Source organism: Barbus barbus (assembly GCF_936440315.1).
Source record: "Barbus barbus genome assembly, chromosome: 5".
In the NCBI taxonomy this organism is placed as follows: domain Eukaryota; kingdom Metazoa; phylum Chordata; class Actinopteri; order Cypriniformes; family Cyprinidae; genus Barbus; species Barbus barbus.
Window position 1 is genome coordinate 30,821,873 of NC_136733.1, and position 21,016 is coordinate 30,842,888.

At 40.2% G+C, this 21,016-nt stretch overlaps 1 protein-coding gene and 1 pseudogene across 4 annotated transcripts; both read left to right on the forward strand.

The window, feature by feature from the left end:
* Positions 1 to 617: 617 nt before the first annotated feature.
* Positions 618 to 7,978, forward strand: LOC306869335 (neurite extension and migration factor-like; annotated as a pseudogene). The gene is made up of 4 exons: positions 618 to 675; positions 3,451 to 3,572; positions 3,874 to 7,456; positions 7,846 to 7,978. The product of its transcript is annotated as a neurite extension and migration factor-like (transcript).
* A 5,032-nt stretch (positions 7,979 to 13,010) lies between these two features.
* On the forward strand, positions 13,011 to 20,110 carry LOC306870428 (ribose-phosphate pyrophosphokinase 1). Of its 3 annotated transcripts, none has more exons than XM_079417693.1 (7): positions 13,011 to 13,353; positions 14,083 to 14,272; positions 14,541 to 14,639; positions 14,852 to 14,976; positions 17,494 to 17,667; positions 17,808 to 17,967; positions 18,832 to 20,110. In XM_079417693.1, exons 1-7 carry the CDS (start codon positions 13,232 to 13,234, stop codon positions 18,922 to 18,924), a joined length of 963 nt encoding a protein of 320 aa, XP_079273819.1. In that variant the 5' UTR covers positions 13,011 to 13,231; the 3' UTR covers positions 18,925 to 20,110. The 3 variants fall into 3 exon arrangements, with proteins under 3 accessions (XP_079273819.1, XP_079273820.1, XP_079273821.1); XM_079417694.1 differs by having other exon boundaries at positions 13,021 to 13,353; positions 14,083 to 14,266; XM_079417695.1 differs by having other exon boundaries at positions 13,230 to 13,353; positions 14,088 to 14,272.
* Positions 20,111 to 21,016: the final 906 nt, after the last annotated feature.

Sequence of the window (21,016 nt, forward strand, 5' to 3'; positions counted from 1 at the left end):
GCAGTGCCGCGCGCTCCCGACTCCTCAGCGCGCCGCCGTGCAAAATATGGGGGCGCGCTCTTTATGGCAGGTCTCAAAAGAGGGGGAGCAGCAGCGCACTAGCGCGCCGTCGTTGTCAGGGACGGACGGGGTACAGCTGGGAAAAACACATCCGCACGCACGCACATCCCAGTCTCCGTTACGCACGTACATAAGGCAAAAACAAAAGCGACTCTAAAGGAGGAGAGAGCGGAGCGCGAGCATGCGGCGAGGAGCAGGCGCTGCAGCAGACCTTTGTTTGTTTCCTGGAAACCCTGGAGCGCGAGGGAATAAAATGGAGTGATAAGGGACTCCGAGGCGCGAGAGGCGCGTCCACCTGCTGCTACCGGGGAGGCAGTCAGAGAGGGCAAACATGCTGAGACCGCTGCATTGAAGGAGGTTACAAAAAAACAACAACAACAACGTTTGACAACATTCTGCACGCCGAGCGATCAAACGGAGTCTTAAGAGCGAGCGAGCGAGCGAGCGAGCGAGCGGGCGGGGCGGGACGGGTGTAACGGAAGGTGAGTGTGCGGGATGCGCGTGTTTGCTTGCGTGATGCGGTGAGTGGGCCAGTGTGACGCGCGTCAAACGCTGCAATGGGGAGAAATGGTGGAGCGAGTGTCAGCTGTCATGATGCGTCCATATATTGCACAGGTGTGTTTGTGAGGGAGAAGACGCGGAGGAACGGCTCAATGTCCTGCGGAAGCTAAGAGTCGCAGGCCATCGTTTGAGGGACAGAAAGCATTGATGCTCATGACGAATACGTGAGGCAAACACACACACACAATCCCCCCTAAGCCAAGGCCACAGCTATATACGCACTCGTTTACAGACAACAATATAACACGAACGCTTTCATGTGGCGTTATTCTATATTTACGCGTTTTCATTTTCCCCGCGTTTTGCTTGCGCCTGCGACCGATGCGGCATTTGGCGATGCAGAATAGCAGAGCGCGTATCATAGCGCACCATGCAGGCCTTCAATAATTTAAGGGAGGACTAAAACCTGTTACGTCTCTCTAAATAATGTAAATTCTCTGGGTTATCCGAGATGTTGACAGCGCGCTCGTCTTTCGGGCCTCTTGATATGGTCGTGTTTAGAGTATGGAGGACCTGTCAGTCACTGGACAGCCGTCCTGGGAAGATCTTATGGAAGTTTCTTTGATGCTGTCAAGCTGCATCTAGGGCTGGAACAGAGCTAAACTTCTCTCATGCACAGCTTGAACCACCAAAATCAATACCACAATCAATCAATTGACAAAAACCATCAATCAGAGTGGACGCAGAGGTCTGTTTGTTTTCCACACAGAAGCCAGACTTGCAGTCAATGGTTAAACCTTAGGTTAAGTAGTCAGTCATAGCAATGTTTTCTGTGACATGAATGGATGATATTTTGGTTGCTTGTCTGACAGATTGACCGAGGACAGATTGCAGATCTCTGAAAAAGATCAAACAAACTCACACCGACATGCCTCCTTCTCTCTCTCTCTTTATGCGTCTTTCTCTCTAGCTCTCCACTTCTCTCTCTCTCTCTTCTGTAATTCCATTGTCTGTCTCTTGGGTGGATGTTGAAGCTGAATAAATATTAATTTCGTTTTTAATAAAAGCAGTTTGCAGACAGTGCCACTGCCCTGTTCTCTATCTCTCTGTCTGCAAAGCTGGCAAGAATGAGCCCAGCCATGATGTTCTCAGAACAGCCCTAGGCTTTTTCTCATACAGTTACTGGTTTGGAAGGAGCAAATCCTAGATTATTATTATATAGCCATTTCCAGATCTGGAAGCGGTGCACGCCGGGGAATGTTTTTAGTGTGTAACAGTGTGTGTTGTTGAAAATGGGTGTAATGGAATTTTCTCTTGCTTGGATTTTTTCTGCTGTCAAGCCTGTGCTCTAAACACAGATGATATTCTGAAATTATCCAGTGAATGCAGATATTTATTGTGGATTGTGCTGTGCATGTTTTTAAGTAAGACAAATTTGTTTACAGCAACAGTTATTGAAATAGTCAGGCCATAAACATAATGGATTTGAAAATATAGTCAGTTGTATATGCTGATGTAGTTAATGCTGATATTTTTATGGGAAAATAAAGGTATCATCAACTGAAAAATGAAAGTTTTTAAAGACTTTTGATTAATACATTGAATTAGCTGTTATGTTTGTTGAACAATGAAAATAACTATCACAAACATGACATTTGAATAAAATTCTGCACCTGTCTGCTGCACTTTCATATGGAATTCCAAGCAAGCGATATTGAAATTTTATTTATTGTAAATTGTTTAAATAACATTATATTTGAAGTGTATATAGAAAAATAATAATTAAACTGGAGCATCAAACCATGGGCACTGAAATACACAGAATGCCCACTCAACAGTTTCGATAATCGTGTAATTCATAAATCTTCAATAGGTCAGTTCTGAAATCCTATGTAAATTCACATCGTGGGAACACTTCAAACAGTGTACTAGAGATCAGCATTTCTCCACACAGCATATGCAGTGTTGCCATGTTTATTTATTTATTTAAAAAAAAAAAAAAAACATGCATTTTTGCTTACATATATGGCACACTATTCTGATACATGCACACACAGCCTGAGGCAAGAGAGAGTGCACTTTCTTTTCTCTTCTCTGCTGTTATAAAGCTCTTTTATTTCTTTCACATCCTCAAGAGTTGTACTTCACAGTGAAGGGCAATCAGAGGACAGAATGATGTAAAACAATACAACTCACTGTAATACTGGAGAGTAAGAGAGAGACAGAAAGTGAAAACAGGACACAAATCAAGGAAGTCCTAGAGAGAGAATTCTGATTTGTAACTCGCTGTTAGCATGATGAATAAATAAATTTCCTTTTTAAATTTTGGGAATTTAAACTAAAAATACTGATGATTTACTTTTCAGTTTTTTTCTGGTCAAGTACCACTAAATTCTCAACAGTCATTCTTCATAATTGTAGCTGCTGATAATATTTTAAAAGAATAGTTCACCTAGAAATTTTAATTAATCTCAACACCATGTTGAAACTTTCTAAAACTTCTGTATGCCTTACATTCTTCTATGGAACACAGATTACATTTCTGAAAATATCCTTGGTTCTCTTTCTATTAAATGACCGTTTTCTGGGAAAATTTTTAAATGCTCCTATCTCTTTCTCATCTTTTCTGATTCCACATCTGCTGTAGGTTGTGTACTAGTCTTAAACTGGCCACTGTGTACTGCAAATAATTTTGGCACCAATGAGAAACTGCTTGAGATATTTCATTTTTGTAAGTCATTTTGGAAAAAGCATCTGCTAAATGAATAAAAATAAACTTAACACCTTAAAAATACTATTGGTTTATTAGTTTATCTGTCAGATTTTTGCAAGGTTTTTAAATGTTTCATGGCTTCCTCCTTTACTGTGTTTCTCTGTGTGTTTCTACAGGCTGGACAGTTGTAATTATGTTAGTGATAGAGAGATTCAGTTCAGATTGATGGATGTTCTACAGGAGTCCCAATTCTCAGGGGCAGATCGCAGCCCCTGCCCAAGAGATGCTAGTGAAAATGGTAGGCGTTCCCATGCACGTATAAAATGCAGCATTTTATGAAACTGAAATATTATATTTTAACTACTATTATCTGCACACTGTTTAAAAAGCTCATTGATTTCAGTGTAATATGTAAAACTCCTCTTTATGTCTATATATATATATATATATATATATATATATATATATATATATATATATATATATATATATATATATATATATATATATATATATATATATATTTACAGATGTTCACCAGGAAAAATATGCATTTTACTTTAAGGATCTTTGTTTCAGCCTCTTTTTTTTTTTCTTAGAATCACATGACCCGTTGGAAGATGTGTCACATGATCTAAGGCGCTGTGATGACATTGCTCCTGCGGCGCTGTCCCTGCCCTCCCTCTGTGGCCAGAGTCAGACCTCTGAAGGTCCACTTAGCCCAGCTGACCTGCATAATGGGTCTGTCTCCAACACCACCTCTCTGTCCTCTCTCTCTTCGTTCTCCTCTCTTTCCTCCCTTTCATCTCTCTCTTCTGTGCCCTGTTCCAAACCCGTGTTGCCCTGGTCTGTGCCGCAGACCTGTGACAGGTCGTCCCTCTCTAACATGGACTCCAGGGGCGGAGACTGCCTTAGCTGTCTGATCCCCAAAAATCAGACAGAACCGGAATCCTGTGAGTCCGTACTCAGCTTTGCCAGCATCAATTTGCAATGCCTTGGCCCTGCCCCCAGCGCAGGTCGCTATGGTGACCAGGTTCTATCTGACCAGCTGCTCAGCGCCCCTGCCCATCCAGCTGTAACCAATGAGGGGGCTGAAGAAGGGAGGTCGATGCAGGAGAGTGAATCAGATGAGGATCCTGCATCCAGGAGCATATACGAAGGTCTTGGAGAGGAGGCGCAGGACTGGAGCTGTTTAGAGACTCTCATCAGTGAGAGTCGTATGGAGCTATTGGACTTATGTTCCCGTAGTGAACTTGCAGTCAATCTGTTCTGTGAGGAAGATGTGGAGAATTATATGTTTCAGGAGGAGGAGACTGCACTCGGAACTGACGTCTGCTCGCTCAAGATACGTTATGAGTCCTATCAGGATGGAGTGCAGGAGAGGAGTGAGTCTGCCCTACAGGATGAGTCTCAACTAGGTTTCTTTCCTAGCTTACCTTGCAGTAGAAAAGAGGGGTCAAAAGAGAAACTGGACCAATCCACTGAGATTAAGGCTGATGACCACGTGACTCCCAATATTAGCCCAGACAGTAACTTTCTTTTTGACCTCAGTAACTCTCCGGAAGATTCCGGCGAATTCAGTGATGACAGCTCTTGCACAGGCTCCCCAGACCATGGGCTCTCCCTACGCCATGGCCGCTTGTCCAGAGAAAACTCTAGCTCCTCCAGCCAGCTAAGCTACCGCCTTCGAGCCACGAGGAAGGTGGCCTACCGAGAGGACTACTTGTACGATGTGGACTCAATAGAAAGTGAGAAAAATGCAGAAAAACGAGAAAAACCGCCTGTTGGGTTCAAGAAAGAGCGTGATGACGACTGGTGCCCAAAGAAGAGGCGGCGGTCCAGTAGGAAGGACCCACCTGTCATTATAAAATACATAATCATTAATCGTTTTAAAGGCCAGAGGCACATGAGAGTGCGTCTGGGACGAGTCGACCCATTACCTGCTGTGGTCTGTCTGAGTCCAAACTCTCTGCTTCACTATGAGAGACTTGCACCATTAAAAGCATACTGGCAGGAAAGAGAAAGGGAGCAGCAGGAGCAGAATAGATTAACAGCTGCAGAAACTACCAAACGTCTCAATGGCTGCAAAAGACCAAGCACTACACCCAAACGCAAGCACAGGATGGCCAGAATCAGAATCCAGCAGATCTATACCGTACAGAATTCCCTCCCCAGCCAAACTATAGTGGTCCCCATCCACAATCAACCAGAGGGGACCGAATCCCTGAAAAGCACAGTGGAACCAAAAGAGGACATTACCTCCGTTACACACACTGCCAGGGCTAAAAGCAGAACACAGGAGAGAGAGGAAAGAAGAAAGGCCGGTAAAACAGGGAAGATAAAGAAGTTCAAAAGTGAAGCAAGACTTCGGTTGAAAAAGTTAAAAGAAGCTGAGACACAGGAAGTCCCAGAAGCCTCTGAGATTGAGCAGTGCAACCCATGTTTACCCGAAAACCTTAGTAACTCTTTGGAAGGTAACGCCACAAATGAAACCTCCAGTAATGACCATGAACCTGAAAAATGCACTTTGACCCCAGCTGCTCCAGGGACTGATGGAAATGCTAAACTCCTCCCTGGGGGATACCTGCAAACTCTTCTCGAAGCCTCTGAGTCATCAAGCACTGCTAACATCAACTATTTCCATCCAGAGCTACAGAATACCACACTTCAGCCAGTCCAGAGCTGTGTTCTCTCCCCTCCCTCTGAATCAGAGCTGCCTCACTCTCCTCCACCTATGAACCATGGGCCCCACAACACGCATTATACTGAGCCAAACCTTACTGAACCAAACCAGCCCATTTCATGGCCATCCCAACCATCTACTGAACAGTTGCCCTTCTCCCCAGACATCCCAACCCAGTCGCCAATGATGCCATCGGGCTTTCCCACACCGTTGCCTGTGTTACCAGGGGATAGCACAAATGTCACAGGCTTTGGGCAAGTGTCTCTATCAGGGTGCAGGGTCTCATATGAAGAGTCCCAACCTGATGCTGATTATGGCTTGAGTCCGACTGGCTCTCGGAGTGACAGTGGTGTAGGGCGGCTGGTCAGCTTTAACTCCCTGGGGTCACTTTCTGCCACCTCTAGCAACTACAGCTCCCTCAGCCTGAGAGAGGGAGAAAGGGAGAGGGAAGAGGAGATTGGTGAGATCAACGATGGCTTCTTGCCGCATTGCAGCCCACGGCTCGTCTTGCAGCAAAGTCTAGAGGAGGTTGTTCCACTTCGAGAGTCAACTGACCTCTTGGATATCTCCAACTTTACCCCTGACAAGTTCCGCCATTCATCGCTCTCTGAGATGTCACCACCAGACACACCTAACTCTTCCCCTCAACTGCTGGGGAACTGTGGTAAAGTTGGAGAATTCTCGGAAGCAGCAGAAACAAACGTACAATGGAACTGTGGAGTTGTCCCGCAGCTTAATCATGACGGAAACCCACACCACCTACAGATACACTCTTTCAACACGGAGGAGGACGAAGTAGGGCTAAGGGATCACAAAGGCTCAACGAAAAAGGGTGGGAAAAACGGACAAGGCACCAAAAAGAACAAAACTGCTAAAACGGTGAAAGGAGAGAAAGTAAAGCTCCCACGTCAGGGTTCTCGTTCTGTGCGGAAGATCAAAGCCTTGCTAGAGGGAAAAGCAGCCAAAAGTGGCGGAGGGTCAGGAAGTGGCGCTTCTTCTCCTACCCCATCGCTTGGCTTAATTGGAGCTCAGGGGGAGTGGCCTATTACTGGGGGACTGTCAAACGATGACCAACGAGAATTCCAGGAACCATCGAACATCCTGTCCAATATAGTATCTGGCATGGCTGAGGTACAGCGTTTCATGAGGGCCTCTGTGGAGCCTCTTTGGGGGCCTTGTCTTTCACCCGGTCAACATGCCCTCCAGAGCCAGACACTGAAGATTCTGGGTAGCGCTGCTGACCTTAAAAAGCGGGGTGGTGGCTCAGGCGGAGGTCGAGGGAAGAAAGGGGCTGGGCGTGGTGGTAAAGCACTGCCTAAACTTCTCTCACCAGGCTTCTTTCCTACCCTTGGATTGGACTGTCTCCCACTTCCACACCGTCCAGCCCACAAAAAAATGTATCGTCACAAAAGCAGCACTAAGTTTGCCCGCGAGGAACTCTTAGCGGGTAAAAGGGACATAAAAGCAGTAGCATTGACCGCTTTGGTCGAGAAACGGAGGTAATATTTTCTCTCTGCAATGTGCCCCTTCTCTTTCTCCGTTCCCTTCCCTCGCACCCTGCCAAATCCTCCTAAAATCCTTTCCACATTTCAGAGCTGCATGGCACCGATTTTACCCACAATCCTTTGCCTGGCCTACTGGAAGGCAGGCTCATCCTGCATGTCAGCCCTGCTAAACTACCTACTAGACTGACTGAAGTCTCACTGTCATGGCTGCACCCTACTCACCTTTGCTGCTTTGTTGCATTTTTATCTGACCAAATTTCAGTTGTTTTATTTGCGTTTGGTTTGTTTTCCAAGAAGAAAAATGCCTTGAAAGTCTTTGGATTCTCTTTTAGTGTGGTGTATATCTGAATATCAATTTTTTGTCTTTTTGTTTTCCGTTGCAGCTATAACACTGTATGTGTTAAATCGGTGTCACAGAACCATGGTTTAAACCGAGCCCAGCGCCCTGCTCTGTCTCTCAGCAAATGGTTGCCTTCTGTTCAGGGGTCAAAGGTCATGTGTAGTATTCTGTGCTAAGAATCGTTTCCCCTCATTTCTGTGCCAACCCCTCAGATCACTGGGCTTTGACAAGCTAAAAGAAAGCATCTTGACCGAAATGCTCTTGTTTTCTGAGGTTATGAAATTTCACAAGAGATTTTTTTCATTATTGTTGTTGGTTTATAAATTGTGAAAAGGGGGTTCATTCATCTGTTCTCCAGTGAATCTCCTCCTGCCAGTATCAAAATGCTGTTGTACACAAACATATGCACTATTTACAAAACAAGATTATATCAAACATGTTGAAATTAATGTGCCAAACTATGAACAATTAAATGTACAGACATTTTTATCTTCGTAAATATTTGCTGTTTTATAATGTGGCAGTGATTGAGGAGTGTGTGTGTGCTTGGGATGGGAGGGGGGGTTGTTAATCTGAGATTCACTCCTGTTGCATCACATCTGTACAAACAGCTAGCGGCGAGGAGTCATCTCAACAATCAGAAGAAAAATGTTGTTGGTTTATTTCCTGTGTATTACACTCCTGGCTAGTTCACGATTAGAGGCCTGAAGTGAGAGATGCATGACAAGAATTGGTGGGAGGAAGCCGAAGTGCTATAATGGCAGAGAAAAACATTGGTTGCCTTTCATTCTGATGTATTTCAGGATGGTAAAAGATCACTGTTCGTGTGTAACAAGGTAAGAAAATGGTCATTCCTTCTTATAACAAGACATACAATGCATTCTAACTCGTTTACGTCCCCAAGTTTCTAGATCGGTAAATATATTTCTCTGTACCTCAACCCTCCAAACTAGTTAAGGACCAAATATTTTTTGAAAATGTTCTAATTTGTTGCTAGTGATGTGCATGCATTTAAAACATATGGATATGTGCTGTGAATGCTGATCCCCTGTATTACTTTCTCTGACTCGCCTGTTTTTTCTTACCTGATATCAAAACCATTGTTTTTCTATTGCTGTTGGAATGTTATTTGTTGTGTTATAAAAAGAGGGAAAGATGCCAACTTGGTTACCCCCATGTGCTGTTTACTACATTGCTTTTTCTGCAACTCCCTGGATCCCATCTTTTGTGAATACCTATTTGAAAAGAAATATTTTCTCTTTGATTTTCTGCCCATACGTTTCATACAGAGTGTGAAACCCTTTTGAGTTGTTCAACACTACATTGAATTGACAACTGTAGTTTGAGAACTGTTACTCCATTTTCAAAGTTTAGTGGGTACTTGTGTGAATGCTGTAACATTGCTGTGAATGAATTAAGGTGAAATTATTGGATTGTTGAAGAAAACAGGTGCAGATGATGGGTGACATTCCACAGCTGGTGGTACAATTCAGAAGTGAGCTCTAAAACCTCTTGATTTTTAGGGCCTTCCCAGCCAAATCAACCTCACCAAGCAAAAGGCCAGGAAATATTAGAACATAAGTTGGTTGTCCAAATGATTTCTTTCTGTGCTGAGTGAATGGAGATGTAACGCAGTTGGTTCAGGTCCGTTGGCTCAGGGAACCCAACTGCATTCACATCTCTCATTCCCTCAGCTGCCCTTCTCGCCATACAAACTCAAGCTGTTCTCAGCGCTGCCCCCTGCTGTACTGTTTTTCAAAGCACTACAGTTGCTAAACCTGCAGGACATCTGTGATGCCAGTGCAGGGTACTGCTCTTCATACTTTGAGAGCAAAGTTTTACACCAGTGAAAACTGTATAGCACACATCCCCTGCACTGACCGAAGTTCTTAAACCGTGCTGTTCCCCTATAAGTGCATCATGTAAAGTTAAAACAGGCATATCAAAAACGTAATTGTGCCATATTTATGAATGTATTATATTGTCAAGTTGGAAGTATTTTTTTCATGATTTACATTACATTACATTACATTACATTACTTGTTACTACTTTTGCCTTTTTTCATCATCAAGGAAAAAAAAACCTCTTTCTACTGCCTGGTCTGTCTTCTCCAGGTGGATTCTCAATGAACTCTTGATGTAGGAAAAAAATAATGACCTGTATATTTTTCATTGTGCCAATTTGTAACATATTTTCTAAGTGTATATTTTTCTTAGAAAGTAATGTGAGGTCGTTCTTACTGTGGCTTTGTTCTTTTCCCTTTTCAGCAAGTGAAAAGGTTGCTAATTGCCATGATGTTTTCTTTCTTTCTTTCATTCTTTTTCTTTCTCTCTCTCTTATTTGTTTTTTGTTTGTTTGTTTTAAAGCCAAAAATTGAAAATAATATAAAAAATGAATAAAAAACTATTGTAAAGGAGAGAGAAGGAGAGCAAGCTGTGACTCTTTGTTGAGAGTTTTTGTAATTGGACCAATCTTGTTGTAAGAGTGTTGTGCTCTAGTTAAAATATATATTAATTTAAAGATAAAAAAAGAAACCATGAAAACAGACAGTGGAACAATAACACTAATTTGTGATCTCATTGCTGTTTTATAGATTTTCATGTAAATTATTCTAGTATTTTGTTTTTGTTGTATCCGTCACAAAAGTTGAAATATTTGTGATCAAGCCTGTATGGTGACAAATGTAATATTGGTAACTTGCTGAGTTTTGTAATCATGTTTATGGAATAAATATTAATTAAAAGAGCTTTTGAACACTCGTTTCAGTACTGACTCATTTTTGTTTGTGGAAACATGAATAAATCTAATTTGATCAGGCTTTATCGATTCTCTGATTTCCTACATTGTTTCTCTTTGTAGCTCTCTGCTACCAAGCCCCAAAAATAACTTGCCTATCTCACTGTAAATCAGTTTTGATGGCAGTTTTTGCCAACTATACAACAGAAACCAGTCCTAGGAACACAATGACACTTCTTTTACCTCTAGAGTGCATTATTTACTATAGCAACCAGAGCCCCCCCCCGCCCCCATATATATATAGAGAGAGATATATGCGCTATACAGTAGTCAACATTTGAAGTGGATCAAAACCTTTCATCAAATTTGTCCTAAAAGTAAAATGTGTTCTTGTCCAACTTTGATTAACTTTTTTGATCCACTTTAAATGATGACTAGCTATAAATATATATATACAGTCATGGCCAAAAATGTTGGCACCCTTGGTAAATTTGATCAAAGAAAAGGAATCTGCGTTATTAATCCTTTTGATCTTTTATTTAAAAAATTCACACAAATATAACCTTTCATTGGATAATAAGAATTTAAAATGGGGGGAAATATTATGAAATAAATGTTTTTCTCAAATACACATTGGCCACAATTAACGTCACCGTTTTATTCAATACTTTTTGAAACCTCCATTTGCCAGTTTAACAGCTCTAGATTTTCTCCTATAATGCCTGATGAGGTTAGAGAACACCTGACAAGAGATCAGAGACCATTCCTTCATCCAGAATCACTCCAGACCCTTTAGATTCCCAGCTCCATGACGGTGCTTCTTCTCTTCAGTTCACCTCACTCATTTTCTACAGGGTTCAGGTCAGAGGACTGGAATGGCCATAGCAGAAGCTTGGTTTTGTGCTCAGTGACCCATTTTTATGTTGTTTTTGAGGTTTGTGTTTGGATTATTGTACGGTTGGAAGATCCAAACATGGCCCATTATAAGATTTCTAACAGAGTCAGTCACTTGTTGATTTTTTATCTGTTGGTATTTGATAGAATCCATGATGCCATGAGTCTAAACAAGATGTCCAGGACCTCCAGCAGAAATATAGGCCCACAACATCAAAAATACAGCAGTATATTTCATTGTACACATGGGATACTTTTAATCCCTGTGTTCACCAAACCCATCTTGAATGTTTGCTGCTAAAAAGCTTGTTTTTTAGTTTCATCTGACAATAGATGCCAGTCCCATTTGAAGTTCCAGTCGTGTCTGATAACTGAATATGCTGGAGATTGTCTTTGGATGAGCTAGGAGAATTTTTCTTGAAACCCTCCCAAACAACATGTGGTGATGTAGGTGCTGTTTTTACAATTTTTTTTGTGACCCCGAGACTCAACTATTTTCTGCAGTTCTCCAGCTGTGGTCCTTGGAGAGTCTTTAGCCACTCAAACTCTCCTCCTCACCATGCATTAGGACGATATAGACACACGACCTTTTTAATTATTGCCCTGATGGTGGAAATGGGAATATTTCACTGCTCTAGCTCTTTTCTTAAAGACACTTCACTAATTTGTGAATCTCAATTATCTTTTGCTGCACATCAGAAATATATTATTTGTTTTTTCTCATTGTGATTGGTGATGAAGGGAATTTAGACTTTGTTTTCCCTCCTATTTATATTTCTGTGAAACAGGAAATCATGGCTGGATAATTTCATGTTCATAATCACCCTGGAGTGCTCAAAATTGTGAATATGAATGGGAATATACTTCAGAGATATAAGAATTTCTAGGGGTGCCAATAATTGTGTCCAACCGTTCCCTATTTAAAATAGGGGGGAAATATCATGTTTTTCAATGTTTTTCTCAAATACACGTTGAACTCCAACGTGTATTTGAGAAAAACATTGAAAACGTGTATTTGAGAAAAACATTGAAAAACATGATATTTCCCCCCTATTTTAAATTATTATTATCCAATTAAAGGTTAGATTTTTGTGAATACTTTAAATAAAAGATAAAAAAGGATTAACAATGCAGATTAATTTTCACAGCCTTCTTCGATCAGATTTACCAAGGGTGCCGATATTTTTGGCCATGACTGTATAAGTTTTAATAAAAGCCTGTTGGCATTAGACATAAGATTTATATGTTTTAACTAGTTTCTAACTATCAAACGAGTTGTTACGTTGTTCTTAATGAAAGTGATTTAAAAAGTTATCGAGAAAATCTAGCAAATCTAGTTGGCTGTGAGACTGCTTAGTGGTCCCGGTGTTTATAAAGGTAAAAAAAAAACCTATCTAAAACTAAATTAAGCAATGTCATTTTTGACCCAGTGTGCTGGAACGCTTTATTGAAACTGTAAACTGGAACATCATAAAGTGTGTTGCGTACATATATGTCTGTTTAGCTGCAAGTCATCTAGCCCGCAGAAATTTGTCCAATCATAGCGCCGAAATGGACGCGCCCCACAGTGTATAGGCGTGTCTAACTGAAGTGGGCGGGGCTACGATGGCACATACTAGTGGCTTTGCTACCTGCCTGCGCAGACGAATCCTATTCAGAAGAGACAACCGGCACCAGGCCCTCTTAACTTACTTTATTAAGGTTAACACTGATTTAGAAGAGGTCATTTTAGCTTACAGTGTTTTTTAAAAACACTGTATACCATCCCGACACTATAGGCACCACGGATCAGCCCAGAATGCCAAACATTAAGATATTTTCAGGCAGTTCGCATCCGGATCTGTCGCAGAAGATCGCGGACCGACTGGGACTCGAACTGGGGAAAGTGGTCACCAAAAAATTCAGCAATCAGGAAACCTGGTGAGTTATTTACAGTCAGATTTGCAACTGAAACCATGATTTACCGAAATGTTTTGGCTAGGGAAAACGGAATGGTAAACACATGGCAGCCATGTTTTTTTTTAGTTTGTAGTTTTATGTATCGGAAGGTGTCATCTGGCGCAATGCGCCTCGTACTGTTATCAGACTCAATTTCCCAGCATGCACCTGCATTAAGCATGTGACTCCGGGGCAGCTAATGCTAATTTTAAACGTCCTGCCTAGCCTCCTCTGCCACGTGATGAGTTATAACGCTATTAAATTGTACCCTCGTGAAATGCAGCTGCGTTTTTATTATGCATAATTATTTTTAAAACAATTAGTTTCACTTCTATAGCTAAAAAGAAGGAATATGCAGGTACACGACCCCTTTCATATCGTGAGATTAAAATATAATGTTGGCTCTGGTGTCTGTGTTTATATAACTGACATTTAACTCAAGATGAGTGGAAGCCTTGTGACCCTAAAAGATAAAATGTGTGTCTCACTCTTTATCTGCAGCTGACATGCGATAAATGCAGTCAGGTTTTTGACGCAATAGTTTCAGTTTGCTTTTTAATGGATAGCAGTCTGAACCCCAGTGGTGACCATATAAAAAATCAGATACACCCCTCTAATCAGGCAGACAAGTATAGATTTATAGTGCACTATCTTTAGTGACTGAGACTCAGCCTTGTTTGTTTGTGTGTGTGTGTGTGTTTTTTTTTGCAGTGTAGAGATAGGAGAGAGTGTGCGTGGAGAAGATGTCTATATTGTCCAGAGTGGCTGTGGTGAAATAAACGACAATCTTATGGAGCTGCTGATCATGATCAATGCCTGTAAGATTGCATCGGCCTCCAGAGTCACGGCGGTTATTCCTTGTTTCCCCTACGCTCGGCAGGACAAGAAGGACAAGGTGGGGGTGAGGGGAACAGCTTGCTTCTTAACACGTACACACAATTAATCATGAATTAACCGCATCACTGTTGGTGGATCCATGTGGGCTACTTTCTGTAAGTCTTTCTTCTGTGGTGTCAGTTTGTGTTTTCTGGCCCTTTGGCAACTTCCAAGGCATGGCTAATTATGCTTGCTTAGCCCTTCTCTATCGGAGTGTAAATGTGTATCTGGTTAGTGGTTGTGATGTTACTTATTTATAAGTGTATGTTTATGAGTGAGAATTTTGTCTGTAGAGTCGGGCTCCAATCTCAGCTAAGCTGGTCGCCAACATGCTGTCTGTAGCTGGAGCAGACCACATCATCACTATGGACCTTCATGCATCTCAAATTCAGGTACAAACAGCCTTTCCTCCAAATGAGCTCAAAACAAACCCTTATCTCTCATGAACAGAGATCACAGACATGACCCTACAGTCAGGCCTGAGTAGAACTGGGTGCGCCTTAAATTTCTACTGCATTTTATAGTTGAGACTTGGACATTGTCCAAAAAGTTTTTTTTATGGTTTGAATTTGATTGGATGTGTTTTGTGTGTGTGTGTTGTTAGGGGTTCTTTGACATCCCAGTTGATAACTTGTATGCTGAGCCGGCAGTCCTCAAATGGATAAAAGAAAACATCAATGAATGGAAGAACTGCACCATTGTTTCTCCTGATGCCGGTGGAGCCAAGAGGTGTGTTTTCTTTCCTTTTCTGTCTCTCAAAATCATTGGGTCTCGTTCACTAACCATACATGCACACAAATGTGTGTGATACCTGTGTGTAAAGGTTCTTATGACCAAATTCATCAATGTTTTTTTTCCGTTTGAAAATTTTTTGAAAAAACATTTTTGAAAAAATACGGGAACACTTGATACCCCACAAACACAAAAATCATATACTCTTTGTAGTCTTATAAGTAGGGCTATCACATTCGATTTTGAACACGATATTGTGAAGACCAGATGTCTCAGATTAAGCGATTTAGGTGTTTTGTTGTTGGATGTAATAATGAACATAGCAGTCGTCATTTACTCCTGACATCTGATCCGCTGAAGATGCAGAGGATTAACGTTAATTTTGCTTTGAAGTGAATGCGCCGATCTCCAATCTGCCTAAATGCGTCTGTTCGCACGAATCATTCATGATCCAGCTTCATCTACAGAAGAAGTGAGTATAAGGTGTTTTTTTTTTTATGAATCTTTACAAATCGCCTTTCCTAATAATGTGCTAGTTTCGCGGCTAAAGTAAACAGTACTGCTCATCACTCCACGGAAGAGAGGGGCGGGGTCAGCAGAGCTCATTAGCATTTAAAGCAACATGGACTAAAAAACAGCTCGCTGAAAACAGAGCTGATTTTGCCAGGGTAAAAAAGGTGTTTTTTACACTACCATTGAGAAATTTTAACCAAAGTATGTTATAGACTTTTAATTAAGACCCTAAAGAATCATATCAACTTGTGCAAAATGGGCATCCGATGACCCCTTTAAATGCCGCTCCATCTGAAAGCACGTGAAGGAGATTTACTACTAATCACTGAACCGGCTTAACTGACTAGATGCGCATCATGATCATCGCATTCGATTATTTGCATAGCCCTACTTATAAGCATGTTAAGATGAAAATTTATATGGATATTAAATCTTACTAATTATATAATTATAAAATAATTTATAATAAAATAATTATATATAAAACATTATATCACCAGTTAAAAAAAAAAAAAAAAAAGGTGGTCTAATTTTTCCATATTTATTGAGAGTGACTGAAACTTCTACAGAAACCCCTTATTTGGAAATGGTTTGGTTGTGTTGTAAGCAATTTTCGGCTGTCCCAGATGAAAGATAGGCATGGTGAAACAATTGTGGCAATTGTCATGGTCTTGTGACCAAAGATAGCCTGCGATCATTTTCTGATAATGTCAGAAATTCAACATCACGCAGTATGTTTGCTGCAACGACCCACGTTTACTGACCAGCCAATAAAAATGAAACTTGAAATGGCATGTTGATTTACTCAACATGGCGCTAAAATGTAAAACTGATTACCTCAAACTCTCTTAACTTCCTTGTTCACAGATTCCTCTTTTTTCAGCAAACATTAGAAGTACAACTGCTAAACTGTGCTTCGACATGCTCTTTTTTTTTTTTTTTTTATTAACCACTAGCACATGCTAATGATGTTTTATTTTATTCTTAATAGTAACTTGCATTGTAGCCTACGAGTCACTAGGTGCCATCATCATACTGTCTGCATACATGTCGTACCCAAGTTTATTAGATCCATGTTGCACAGTGTGATTGGTAATGATCTTATAGGATTGCTAAAATCGTGCAGTGTGTAGGCGGCGTTATACAAATGGCTAACCTCAGGCATGCGGTGGCCAATTTAAATTACTCCAAATGCATTGACATTACAACAAGGTTAAGAACAAATTGGAGTCTGCACGCACGTGTTGTGAATTAGGTGGAAATTCTCTGTGTATAAACGTGAATAATTCACACAACTATTAGTGAATGAGACCCATTCTCTTCTTCCTTCATTACTTTCCTTAATTCACTGTCACTCTTGTTTCACATTCAGATTTCTCTTTGTTTATCCTTTTCACATTGTTTTAAAAAGTCTTTTAAAAGAAGATATTTTATCATGTTTTTTAGTTTTGGACTACATATAATTAGATTTTTATGGCAGCGTAACCCTTTCAGGCTGTTAAACCTGGAGAATTGTAGTTTATAATGTTGCTCAGGCTCTTGAAGACTATGGACATGAGTGTGTTTTACTCTTTTAGGTGTGGAGGGTAAGGAAATATCAGGTTTTTTTGTGTGTTTATGTGTGAGTGTGTGACCCTGCTAACAGTAGATGGCTTGGCCTAAACCTTTAGCAGTATATTATAGTGGTGGGCATTTTTTGTAAATCTGTTTGAAGCCTTTTAAAGCTTGGCTAATTTAATCATGCTGATTACATCATGTGATTTGTTTTTTGAGAAATGAACTGACTACAGCGCCCCCTTTTGTAACCATTTAAGACACTCAAGTGAGCAAGTGAGTGAGCTTATGCACACTGGTGTTTGTACTTGTGTTTTTACTGTAACTTTTGTGCATGTGGCTTCTCTGTGGTGTGTATGCGACACTTGCAGAGAAGCCTGAATGCATCCATGGTCATTTACCGCTGTTGTACAGAATGTTGCTTAAGAATCTTGTTCGTTTAATTAGAGTGACATCCATCGCAGACCGACTGAATGTGGACTTTGCCTTAATCCATAAGGAGCGGAAGAAGGCCAATGAGGTTGATCGTATGGTGCTGGTTGGGGACGTGAAGGACCGAGTGGCGATTTTAGTCGATGACATGGCAGACACGTGTGGGACGATATGTCACGCGGCTGACAAGTGAGGACACGCATGATACACTACCGCTTTCACACTCAAGCGAATGCACATTCATGATTATCCTGCTGATTTGTCAGACCACATGCCTCCATGTTCCCGCCTGTTTGTGTAATTGCTTGTGTGTCTCGGTCTTCTCTCAGATTGGTGTCTGCAGGAGCCACTAAAGTGTATGCCATCTTGACTCATGGTATCTTCTCTGGGCCAGCCATTTCTCGGATCAACAATGCCAACTTCGAGGCAGTTGTGGTCACCAACACAATTCCACAGGAGGACAAAATCAAACACTGCAACAAGATTCAGGCACAGACTTTTATGTTATAGAAAATTACATTGAGGTTTAGTGCTGGGTTATAATTTCTGAATAATTCTTTTCTATCCGTTTCTATTTTAAGTAAATGGAAAAGGTTTGAAAATATTGAACTCTTATATAATATAAAAAATAATTAAATATTAGTGTAATATAGAAAATCACATGATTATGTAATAATTGCACGTTTTGTCAAAATCAGAACTGAATATCAAGCTTGTGAATCTGAATCAAAGTGAACTGGGAAATCAGTGATATGCAAATCTATTAAGGTTTCACAATTTTACAACACATTTTTGATACATATACACTACCGTTCAAAAGCTCGCCCAGGATACATACTATCTTGTCCAAAATCTACAGTAAAAGCAGGTATATAGTAAAATGCTATTAGAATTTAAAATAACTTTTTTTTTTTTTTTTTTATGTTTTTAAATAGAATTTATTACTGTGATGGAAAGCTGAATTTTTAGCAGCCTTTACTTCTGTCTTCGGTGTCACATGATGCTTCAGAGATCATTTTTATATACTGATTTGATGCTTAAGAATCTCTTCTTATTATCAATGTTAAAACCAGCTAATTTAGTGGAAATAGTGATGCATTGTTTTTTTTTCAGGATTTTTTGATGAATAGGGAGTTCAAAATGACAGCAATTTATTGCGTCCTTGCTGAATAAAATCATTTAAATTCTTTCAAATATAAATATTTTACTGACCCCAAAATTTTGAACGGTAATCTGGTATTAACTTCTGGAATACTATATCTGATTTTATTGTTTTTCATATAGTAGAAATGGTTTCTTTTTTCCGCGTTACTCAGAGCATGTTGACTAATTTATTTCTCTTTTCCTTTCCAGGTGATCGACATTTCTATGATCCTGGCTGAAGCCATTAGGCGAACACATAATGGGGAGTCAGTTTCATACTTGTTTAGTCATGTCCCCTTATAACACATGCATACATGCATACAAACACACACACACACACGTCATGTCTTCACACACGCTATCACGGTGTACAAACTCGTATGATGGAGAACCATTGCTGGCTCTATTAAGCTATGTTCCTTTGTAAGAGCCCCATACATGCACCATTTAACTGGAGACATATTCTGGACAGTGAATGAAAAGAACGAAAGCCCTTTGTGCTACACACAGCTCCCTCTTTCTGCTGCATGTGTTGACTCACCTTTTATTCCCAAGGGTATTGTGATATGTAACAACTCCTAAAATCTTGATTTCCATTCAAATCGCTCTAGGGTATATAAATGTTACCTGCATGTTAGACTGCGAATTCACTTGAATGTTGCTGTCTGTTATTTCTGCTTTAGAAACAATTTAAAACCAACAATTAGATGACAGCCCCTGCTTATAATGTAAGATCTAAGACTGAATTTTATTGCTTTCAAGTTTATTGTTCAAGTTTGTTGTGAAACTTAAAGGTACGATAGATGTTTATGAGTTTTGTAACGCATTAGTTTTGTTATAGAATCTAATTACTAACATATGGCTAGACTGAAATAGAATATGGGTTAAGCCCCTTTAGATTGCCATTATTATGGCAGCTGGATTTTTTTTTTCTTTTGTTTCTCTTCTCAGGTTTCAGTTTTACGTTGATTTTTGTTCCTCATAACTTTTATTAATTTTCATCTCTTCAGGGTCTTTTGACAGTGAAAGCCAAGATCGGAGTAGAAAAGTTAGGTCTTTTTTTTTAATTTGTGAAAAAATGTTTGGTTTATGTTCATGTTTACAGTTAGGCAGCACTTTTGACTGCTTGAACACATATCTGTGAAGTGCCCTTTAGATTTGACTGAACACACACACACACATACACTTAAATCCTAATTAAGTGGCTACTGTAGAATTGGCCCAAACAATCAGCCTGTTGAACTATGTTTTTGTTGTTTCTTGCTTATCTGTCAGTGAGTTTGGTCTTGGAGTATGTTTCTTTTCCATGCTACTTAAGCGAGATCAGAGATAATACACCTAACTATTCTACAGCTTACACTGGAGCAGCAAGTGAGATGACAGAGCTTGATTTGATAGGTCTATGCCGTTTGCCTTAACGAAGGAGAAAATACCGATTGTATCTTGTCTGTATGCGGAATGATGAGTAAAATATTTCATGTATAAACTGCACACGTTTGTGGTCTAATCTTTCCATTTTTATACGGTTTATATATATAAAATATATATTTATTTATTTTTTAATGATGTTTTTATTATATTTTTAAATCCTTGCCTTTAATTTTTAAATTCGAAAACATGCTAAATTGATTTAGCAAACGAATATTTAATTTGATTTGAGTGTTTAAACATTTACGAACTGTAATAATACTGTAGTAATAAATGCGCGCACTAGGTGGCGCAATTTATTAGTTTTACGGTTTGAAAGGCAAGACCTTTTCGTAAAATAAATACTCATTCAGTTATTTAAAAAGAAACTTAAATGTAAAATCCTTGTTTTTTTTTAGTTTTTTTTTTTTACGTAATTTAAAAACAATATCAGTTTGGCTTTATTCTGACTGACAGATCACAGAATCCGAAGAGAAATAAATGTACCTATCCGTATAAAGTTATAAAGTCATTAATATTTCAGTAATTGTGAGGAAAACTGATAAATCATCTAGTCGTTTGTCCAAGTCACATTAAACAGAGCCCGAATACCGACGTGTCTCGAGCCCATGTCAAGCTCGCGCTCTCCGTGGTGTCCTGACTTTATCTCGCCACACGATTGCGGGATTACCGTCTTATCTTAACGAGCAATGTTCCCACGGCTCGCACTGCAAGCTATCCTGTTATCATCCACTTGTCTTATTTATGGAAACCTGTTTTGAAGTAATGCGAACTATATGAGAACGCTTGGGCACGCGGCTCGTTCATTAAATAGATCAAATAATATTTCCAAAGTTATTACTGAGGGAATGTTGCTTTGCGTCACCAGCAAACAAATACAAACGGACTCGAGCAGTGAAAGAGAAAGAGAGGACAGAACGCTCGCCTAGTTGCCTCCTTTCGACCTCCTCAACTTTTAACCCCGCAG

Bases quoted from the DNA above. Each gene is read 5' to 3' on its own strand.
- LOC306870428 (XM_079417693.1), top strand. From the start codon at position 13,232: ATGCCAAACATTAAGATATTTTCAGGCAGTTCGCATCCGGATCTGTCG. The intron at 14,977-17,493 runs GTGTGTTTTCTT...TCGTTTAATTAG, and splicing joins GATGCCGGTGGAGCCAAGAG to AGTGACATCCATCGCAGACC. The intron at 17,968-18,831 runs GCACAGACTTTT...TTTCCTTTCCAG, and splicing joins AACACTGCAACAAGATTCAG to GTGATCGACATTTCTATGAT.